Source organism: Humulus lupulus, chromosome 2, assembly GCF_963169125.1.
Source record: "Humulus lupulus chromosome 2, drHumLupu1.1, whole genome shotgun sequence".
Classification (NCBI taxonomy): Eukaryota; Viridiplantae; Streptophyta; class Magnoliopsida; order Rosales; family Cannabaceae; genus Humulus; species Humulus lupulus.
This window is the reverse complement of record NC_084794.1, coordinates 160,662,210-160,671,662: the sequence shown is the minus strand read 5'-3', so window position 1 is coordinate 160,671,662 and position 9,453 is coordinate 160,662,210. Positions and strand designations below refer to the sequence as shown.

The 9,453-nt window shown below is 35.4% G+C and overlaps 1 protein-coding gene, 1 long non-coding RNA gene and 1 pseudogene across 3 annotated transcripts; all 3 read right to left on the bottom strand.

Annotated features, from left to right (window-relative positions):
• Positions 1 to 4,421: 4,421 nt before the first annotated feature.
• On the bottom strand, positions 4,422 to 5,783 carry LOC133816383 (uncharacterized). 2 transcript variants are annotated; one of them, XM_062248912.1, is made up of 5 exons: positions 5,650 to 5,783; positions 5,127 to 5,252; positions 4,948 to 5,056; positions 4,693 to 4,839; positions 4,422 to 4,505 (listed from the first exon to the last, which is right to left on the bottom strand). In XM_062248912.1, exons 2-4 carry the CDS (start codon positions 5,243 to 5,245, stop codon positions 4,711 to 4,713), a joined length of 357 nt encoding a protein of 118 aa, XP_062104896.1. In that variant the 5' UTR covers positions 5,246 to 5,252; positions 5,650 to 5,783; the 3' UTR covers positions 4,422 to 4,505; positions 4,693 to 4,710. The 2 variants fall into 2 exon arrangements, with proteins under 2 accessions (XP_062104896.1, XP_062104895.1); XM_062248911.1 differs by having other exon boundaries at positions 4,422 to 4,839.
• Positions 5,784 to 6,032: 249 nt separating this feature from the next.
• On the bottom strand, positions 6,033 to 7,973 carry LOC133814883 (folate-binding protein 1-like; annotated as a pseudogene).
• A 108-nt stretch (positions 7,974 to 8,081) lies between these two features.
• On the bottom strand, positions 8,082 to 8,987 carry LOC133816382 (uncharacterized). Its single transcript, XR_009885200.1, has 3 exons — positions 8,812 to 8,987; positions 8,412 to 8,624; positions 8,082 to 8,206 (listed from the first exon to the last, which is right to left on the bottom strand). It is a non-coding gene; the product is annotated as an uncharacterized LOC133816382 (long non-coding RNA).
• Between the last annotated feature and the right edge of the window lie 466 nt (positions 8,988 to 9,453).

Here is a 9,453-nt window from a genome sequence, read left to right as displayed (position 1 = left end):
CTACCGTGTTTGGTTGAATTCGATGTTCCGGGGACTAGAAACCTTATCTAGAAGCCTTTTTACAATTATTAATGGTTTCCATTATCTTGGTTATGACTAGGTACTAAGCTAGGGCTCCCTACTTTGTATGCTTAAAGGTAAGAAAACTGCACCCGGTTGTGAATTGATAATGGGACTAAGGGCTCCCTACTTTGTATGCTTATTGAAGGATGGTATTATGCCATGTTTATAATAAACAAACGACCTAAGAGTACTAGAGTTTATATTGGCGCATAGGGCGTGACTCAGCCACTGGTAGTTGAGGAAAGCTTATTATGCACTGGGCTCGGTTTAAGCGAACCGGAGTCGGTGGGGTATACAGAGGGTACGACCTAAGGGTGTCGACCCTAATTATCATGTGATTTGATTATTATTATTGATTGGTGGAATTGTCATGCTAAATGGCTGAGTGTTGGTTTGTTGATTCTTTGCTTATGTGTATGGATTATGTAGTTAGTGTGGTACGCTAAGTGTATGAACATGCTTTAAGGATTATTCAGTTAATATCATTGTTTGTACTATAACGTTATGTTTTCTTGCTGGGCCTTGGCTCACGGGTGCTACGTGGTGCAGGTAAAGGCAAGGGCAAGCTTGATCAGCCTTGATTCGGAGAGCTCTGAAGGTAGAATGTACATGATCAGCTGCTCAGCCACCACGGTTGAGGAGGAGACAGGAACAAGAGAACCATAAATGTCTACTTTTCCCTTAGAGTGGCTAGTGGTTGTTTGTACTTTGGAAATTTTGTAACTGACTTTCAAACACTGTTTCTTTTGGGATCCCTTGTTCAAAATGTTTAATTATATGAAATGTGTCTTTGTGACTAAAACCTTTTAACCCTAGTTCATTAATGATTTCAATGACACGTTTTTAACTAAATTACTTGATTAGCAAGTCCTGCACCTTTATAAATACACAGTGTAGCGGTCTTGGCTATCCAGGGCGTTACAAAGGGTCCAATTGCCCTACTTTTAAAAAATAACGTAAAATGAGATCCTAGGTTATGGTTAAAAATGGTAAGAACTGGAGTTGGGCTTTTGTAGAATCTTTAAGAGAACGCGATAACATTGTCATATATTATTTGTAAAAGGTCAAAAAGTTGTACGTTGGTAAATGATAGAAAATGGTAAACTTTCGTGAGAAGACAACAAGTTGGTATTTTTCTAAGATAGGAATTGAGTAGAACTCCTTTTTCATAAAACCAAAATATGAGTTATCTGATAAAAGAGTTCTCTAGTTAAAGAATATTAAGATACACGGCATGGAGAGTGTGTTCGGTGAGGCCGATTTTCTCATGTTACTGTAAAGATTGAAACGAAATTCGACCTTATACATTGTAAGGTGTATAAGAGGCTATAGTATAGAGTCTCTAAGAGAACTTTATCGCAGGTATCTATCATTGAATATTAGCTATAAGAGTATGCCATAGTTCAATCTGAGTACACTGTATTAATTACAGTGACCGCGAAAGGGAAAACGAATAGCGGTGTTAAAGATCCAGCTGGGACCTAAGGACTCCAAGTAAGTTAGCCTTTCTCTTTCTTGGCGACAACATGAATATACTAGTGTGTGCCTATAGTATTAGATTACGCTAGTTTTGTTTGGGTCATTAAGACCAGGCATGCTTAATGCTTACTCTTGCAATGTTTTTGCACTCTGTGGCTAAATGGTAAGTAGGTTTGGGTTGGAGTCAGAACCCTAACGTAAAATAGTTTGGGTTGGAGCAAGGACATGGTAATTATATAGTTTGGGTTGGAGCCAGGACATGGTAAGTATATAGTCCGAGTTCGAGTGAGGACATGGTAAAAATATGTTCATGTTGTATGTAAGTACAAAAAGAAAGTGGAGCAGTGAACTTCAGCGTCTGCTTGTGGATATGCACATGTGGCCCGACTTAGGGAGGTTTTTGATGGAACACCATTTTGAAAATATACTCTGGGAGCTTATTATTTATTTTATGACTTTTTTTTTTTTGCTTTAACTCTGTAAAAGAGTATTTATAATTTTTTTTTGCTAAACTAAAAGTGTGTGCACACGATCTTTTAAAAGTTTTTTTTATATGGATTTTCGGTACAGTGAGTTAAAAGTAAAATGTTTAAAATTTCCACATGATTTGGTCTTGTATGTTTTCAGAGTCATTACAAGTGATATCAGAGCTCGAGTTGAGGCGATTCTATAGACAAACCCGAATGTACATTTTGCAAGATAGACAGACACTCACTGTAAGTACTGTATTTTCATATATGTTTCCTTTGTTTTCTGTAATTTACCTTAATCCTATAAATTGTAGGTGGGATGGCAGATTTTCCATCGATCGCTAATCCGGTTCTAGACGACCCACTTTTCGGGTATACTCTAGCACAGAGACTCTGCTTTCACCAAGCCTTCAATAGTGCATACCCGCGCGTGTTCGCTGGAGAAAATGACTCTTTTGTCCGAAGTATGGGAGTGGATGTATATGATCGATATAATTATTTGGGATATGGAGATTCTACCTGCCTACCAGGTGAGGCTGGCTAGCCTATATCTAAGAGACAAGGTGTTTTACTTGTTCCAGCATCGCTACGAGGACATCACCACCGTCTTCTGGCCAGTGTTCCGGGCATCTATTGAGCTCACATTCGGGTCGTACTTTCTCACACTACTACAAAATTGACATGGGACGATGGTTTTAAACCGTCGTATGGACTCTCGTACGTCGGTTCTAATACCATCATCCCATGCAATGTCATACCATGTAAATCATGACATGACGGTTTAAATAAAAGCGTCATCTCTTGTCGTAAATGAGACAATGGTTCCTATACAAGCGTTGTCTCTTGTGGTACATGAGACGACAATTTATGTGCAAGCGTCATCCTCCTGCAGTACATGAGATGACAATTTATGTGCAAGCATCGTCCCCGCAATACATAAGACGACAGTTTTGTGGAGACCGACGTCCCATGTAGAATATGAGAATTTTTTCATTTCTCTATTTTCAACCACTATATTCATTCATAATTTCCTGTGTAATTACAACATAGTTCAGACAGAATCAACAGGCAGAAATAGAACTCAGTATGTTCCAAATCTAAAAATTACAAGATCAAAATATACATTTATATGGTATGTTTGAGTTTTATGACATTTCTTACTCTTTGTTTGAGTTTTATAAGACACATTGATCTTACTTTATATCTTTAAATGTTATAAAATTATTTTTTTAATTAAATATGTGAGGCATACGCCACTCACAAAAACAAAACGCCTTGAGGCGTATTAGCGGTATTTTAAACATTGCTTGCTACCAATGTATCAGTTCAAGTGTGACAACATATTCATTGCGATATCATTTATAGGAGTATTGTCATTAAAATTTTGAAGAGAAAACATTAAAGTATAAAAGTAAATCGGATAGCAAGTACCCTAATTTACTAGCTTAGCCATCTATCACAATTAACACAAACAAATCAAACAACACACATGTTTTCATCCATATATCACGGCAGCACACAAAATTTTCAAAACCTACTTCACTAATACATGCAAGTTTTCAACCTTCCGTTATCACCGCAGCACACAATTATAATCCCAGAACCTACTTCACTATGGATGAATATTTAAGATATTCAAACTCCTCTAAAATACACATGTATAATATTAAAAAGAATAAAAGAATAATAATACTACTGCCAGCAAATGTACCTGATAATCGCCCGCATGATGACAGCACATCGCTTGCCAGGTGATGAATAATTGCTTTAAATAGAAAATTCTCAATATAATGGATTAGATCTAAGGATGATATGCATATTATATAAACCTAGCTATCTATACTTGCGATGTTAATCGAAATTTATAACAAAATAGGTCTAATATCCAATCAATTTTTTTATTACTGTTGTAAAAGGAAAAAAAAATGCAATTATGACAGCTAAAGGTAGATGCAGGTACTAAACGAGTGATAGATTGACTTAGTTACTTATTTGCTTATTACCATGGGACAAATGATTTTCTCATTTTCTGAATGAAATGTATAGGGGTCAAACAGAAGCTTCTCTATCCGTATACAATAATTCAAAATATTTTACCAGGAACAAATAAAAAAAAATTCATTTATTTTTATGAAACTTTATTTTTTTTTATGAATTTAATGAGACCATATTAATGGATATAAATATCCCAGGAACATAGAAGACCATTAGTAGCACCTTCCGTAGGGGGTCTCTCCATCTGTCATGCTTAGGAGTGTTCCTTCAGTGTCCAAGAAAAACTCATCATCTTGTAACAATGTTGTATGTTTCTGTAGCAAAGAGAGGTTACGATTTACTGCATGCAGATACCAGAGAAGTGAGATTACATTATTATAATCGCATTAAAAATATAAAATAAATAGAGTAAAATTCAACTTACTAAGACTGATATTGGTTGGATTTAGCATAAAACGCATATCTTGCGACTTTGCTAAATCTATTGGTCTTTGTCTACTGGTAAGCATAAGTTGAATTGAAGAGCATATATAATGGTCTGTTCATGCATATGCATACAGCCGCAAGCAAAAAATAAAAGAAAGCATCAGAAGTGCATGGGCGATGGTCTTATTCTTAGAGACTACAAAGTAAAATGAACATAGTCGTTATGAGCAGGACGAAAAGGACTAAACATTGTTCCTACCGCAAATTCAGAACTTCACTAATTTGCTCCCCAGCGTAAAAGAATCTCTGCACAATCCATATGGTCATTCTTTACTGCAAAAAACAGTGGCGTTTCTTTCATCTCTGTCTTGTAGTTGATACCATCAAGATCTTCCAGTAGAAGGATCTGTCAGCTCAAAGTTAAAAAACTAATAAATTTCTAGAAAGAAACATGTGCATATTTGTCAACTCAAAGAGAACACCAGACTAGATTGACGTGAGATTTTTTTCATACCTGAAGTGCCTGTGAGTTACCATTACCAGCAGCCGTATGAAATGCAGTCAATCCTAATTTATTCTTTTGGCTCACTCTAGCGCCATGTTTAAGGAGAAGCGATAGAATGCTGAGGAAATAAGAAAATAAAGTTTCATTTATTTTAAAACAAATATCATGAAATTATTAAGCCAACAAACCTTGAGCCTGTTAAATTCAGCAACTGCTGCAAGAGATGCTTTCCAACCCCCTTCATCATCAGCAGAGCGCACGTTAAACGCAAGCCACTGCCTTCTGCCTTTAGGAAGGTAATCAACATGAAAACCCTATACAAATAAGAAAAAAAATAATAAGCAAACCTTCATATTTACAAAACAATGAACTCCTAAACCCTTTTCCCAGAGTTTTAACCACTGCATCAGGTTTTCGATACCCAGTTGAACCATAAAGGATAATTTTGTTCAATATCTAGTTCAGGTCTGAGATGACAATGTATAAATACAGGGAAATCGCATACGATTGAGTATTTACTATCTGAACTCTACTAAACAACTGTAAATATGTGTTCTTGAAAGGAATTGTTTCGGAATTAGACTGTAGAAACTTATGGGGTTCATTGTTATGTCCTGAATCACTTAATATTAAACTATCAAATGGAATACACATATATCTACTACCATTTATTGAAATATGAATTTTATGAGATTTTAATAAAGTTCTTGCCTCCATGAATTGTACGATAAAATCAATGAGCTTGTGCTTCTGCATATCCTCACAGTGGTAATTTGTTATAAGGAAGCTAATATCATAACCCTGCATGCAAAGCAGCAAAAAGAGCAAATGAATAGACTGATAGTCCTAAGACTGATAAAATGTTAAATTCCATATACACACAGCAAGTAAATCTGTATGCTACAGAAACATAAAAATTCCACCAGAAAATGAAACTCAATATATATGCAAAATGGCATAATGATAAAGATGAGTAAAAAGATTTATGTGCACTATCTCTGAAAAAAAAAAGAGTCAGATATGGTATTTTTATTGTTTCCTATACATATAAGGATTCTCAGAGATGACCAACCTGAAGTTGTTTTTCACTGCTTTTAAGTCTTTGCGTATAATCTTTTACTTGCAGAAAACATTTGTGAAGCTGCAAATGATTAAAGAAACATCAGCATTGAATCCAGTCCAATCATTGTCTGAGTAGAATTTTCACCAGCTTTATATTAATAAATATTTGAAAATACCTTGGTCAACTGTGTGTTATTGTATTTTTTTGATACATGTCAACTTCTAATAATAAAATAGTAAAAACAAAAGGAAACAAAAATTGTTTTAATGTTACAATAACTCAACTAACTATGCTAGACAAGTAATTTAATAATACATTTCAAGAGGAAAATTGATCAACTAATTATATGTTCACATATAGAAAAATCATCTCTTACTTGCCTTCTTATTTGCTTGGTAACCAGGATAGTTCTGGTTCATTTGGGCTTCCATTTTCCTAGCAGTGCGTTGAATAGCAGTTAGTTTCTGACGATGGTTGTGACTTTTCCGTTTGCTCAAAAACAATAATACAGTTGTAAGAACCATCCCTCCAACTGCCCATGAAACTCTATCAGCAAATGCCATTTCCAGCACCCACTGATGAAAATCATCTAACAGGCCTACAGCCCCAGTTTTCTGGGGCATTGAAGATGACCGTGAAGATTTCCATGAATCAGAAATTAAGTTTAGACTGGCTTTACCACCATAGCAAGAAGTTTCTTCACCAAGCAGATCATCTTTAATAGCAAATCCTGCAGCATGACACAACTCTGTGCCATTATGAACCCACTGTGAAGCCCTACCACAAACAATATCATTTACCCCACATGGTGCTAGAACCTGTGTCATTGCCTCCATGGAGAAGCAAGCATCAGAGCAAGCATTAAAAACTGTCACACAAAGAGCTACATAATCTAGGAGGTCCTGGATGAACGCCAACTTGTGGATTACATATGGAACATTCTATTAGCTCCCACAATTGCAAGCACTCTTGATTGGCCTCCCCAGTTGAAGCAAGCTTCCTTATGTTTAGCAGTGCAGGGTGTGTCTGAGCCACATCACAGCAAGTTTTTTGGCGGAACACCCTGAAAAGTGTCAGATCTTTGGATCCCCTGCTAACCTTTTTTGGAGGCTTCCCGTCAGATGAGAATGGTGGAAAGCGACCACCTTGGGAAACACAGAGTCCATCGGATTTACCAGATGAGAAGGGTAGGATCAGAGTAAGGAGAAGCAAGGAAATCAGAGAAGCGTAACCCATTTGCTTTTCAATCCGATTCATTAACTGGTAGACTCAGTAGCGAACTGACTCGGAAGCGGTGGGAATTACGCCATAACGTCTTGATCAACAAACAGAGTCTACTGTGTCTTATTGTATGATGAGGTTTTCTTTGCATTAATCAAAGAGTCTTCCAATTTCTGCATCAATCATCAAAATATTACGAGGAAATGAAAGCCACTTGCTGATAATGTGAAAACGGAAGTGGTGAAAAGAATAATTATCGAAAAACAATTCTATCTTAAAATCAGTCAAATTGTAGACAAAAGTAGAACAAGTTATCTATGAACAAAAATAAAATCTGGGAATTTTGAGAGTAAGCACCTCAGTACTATACTTTGAAATTTTATAGAATAACACAAAGATAGATACAGAGATGCTAAAAAAGAAAAAAGAATGAAAGAAACACAAATGGAAGATACTTAATAGAAATTACGATCTTGATTTCTGCCCATAGCTTTACCGTAATTTCTTCTTCTTTTTTCTTTACAATACAAAGACATACAATGCATATTTTATAATCTAAATATCACCTCTTCCAAGGCCATAATCACACTTCTTTTGGTCATCCTTATTGTCATAAGATAACTAAAGTGGTATTATATCAAAGAGTTCTGTACATACAGTCATTCTATTGGTCATGGTGTAATTGCGCATCTTAGAAAAGATTTGTCCTTTCCAGTTAATGCCATTACCAACATGAAAGCCACCTCTGGTAACCACCTGAAAGGCATCAGTACCAAAAATATCAATTCAAGAGTTCCTACACTTAAATTGAATGAAACAAGTTGGAGCCCAAGAAAAAGAGCTCACCTCTTTTTACAAATTGTAGAGGTCAAGATGCTTTCCATTGAGTATGGCATCCGAAAACTCAGCAATCCCACTTTGAGGGATAAGTCGGGTATGTCCTCGAAGCATTAGAAACTGCATCACATCCTTCAAAAACTCCTCCTGCAGGTGAATGAGTGATTATGGGAGAAACAAGATAACCAAACACATACCACTGGAGAAAAAGTCGTGTATGTAAATTAATTCATTAATAATAAAATGAAAACCATATACTTGTACAGTAATAGAAGTTGACACCCAAGCTTGTTGTTGCCCATATTTTAAATACCAGAAACTCAATTCAAACTCTGAGCAGAACATAACTAACCTCTAAACAAGCATGTATTGGGCTTCTACCACAACCATGTTTCTTCAAAGACAAAGGATTCAAGGAAATAATTTGCTTAGCCTATGATGAGCTTGAGAATGATTTACGCTGAGTGGCAGGAGTTAATCCTACTATGCTGAGCTTAGTGGGGGGGAGAAATTGGAATGTTTGCCTTAACTTGGCTTCCATCATGCCAATCTGCCTCTGAAGTTCCTGAAAAGGGTGCCATTTTTGGATGACGAACATGAACAAATATATTTTGTCATTTTTCTTTGTGTTCTCTCAATCTAAAACAATCCCAACATTAACAAATATATACATACTGATTATGTTCAAAACATTTTCTTGATATTAATTTGAAATCTGAAAAGAAAAAATATAAATATACCAGCAGGGTTACCTGGTTCTTGCTTCGGCAGTGTTGTGGTCGTGTGTGCTTCAACAACTCAACGGAAGAGAGTGGCAAGAAACTAAAGAATTCAGTAGGCCTGCTTATGGTGTTCTTCAGTTGGATTTCAGTATAGAGAAAGAGAGAAAGCGAATGTGATAGAGAGAGATTAGGGATTCAGATTTGAGAGATTAGGGTCTGATTGGTTCGCGATTAGAAAATTGTATTTTTGAAAAGTGGGATTCTGAAATGAAAATCTGAATTTAGTGACTGAAAACATGTTTCTGAAAATGCGATTGGTTCAATGTCAGTAAACTGTTTTTGAGTTTTAAAAAACTGAATCTGTGATTGGGATTAAATTTGAAAATATAACAGACACTGAATACGTGATTGGATTAGCTTAAAGTAAAATTTAATTATATTGATAAATTAAAATTTAATAATAGTGCATTAATTAAATTCATAACAATATTGCATTGTAATTAACTTTGATTTTTTTTATAAATTAAAGTTATATTTTTTTAGGGCATGATTGATTAGTGATTTAAAAATTGTATTTTGAAAAAGTATGATTCTGAAAAAAGAATCTAGATTTAGTATTTGAAAATATGTTTATGAAAATGTGATTGAATGTATTGTCCGTTAACTATTTTT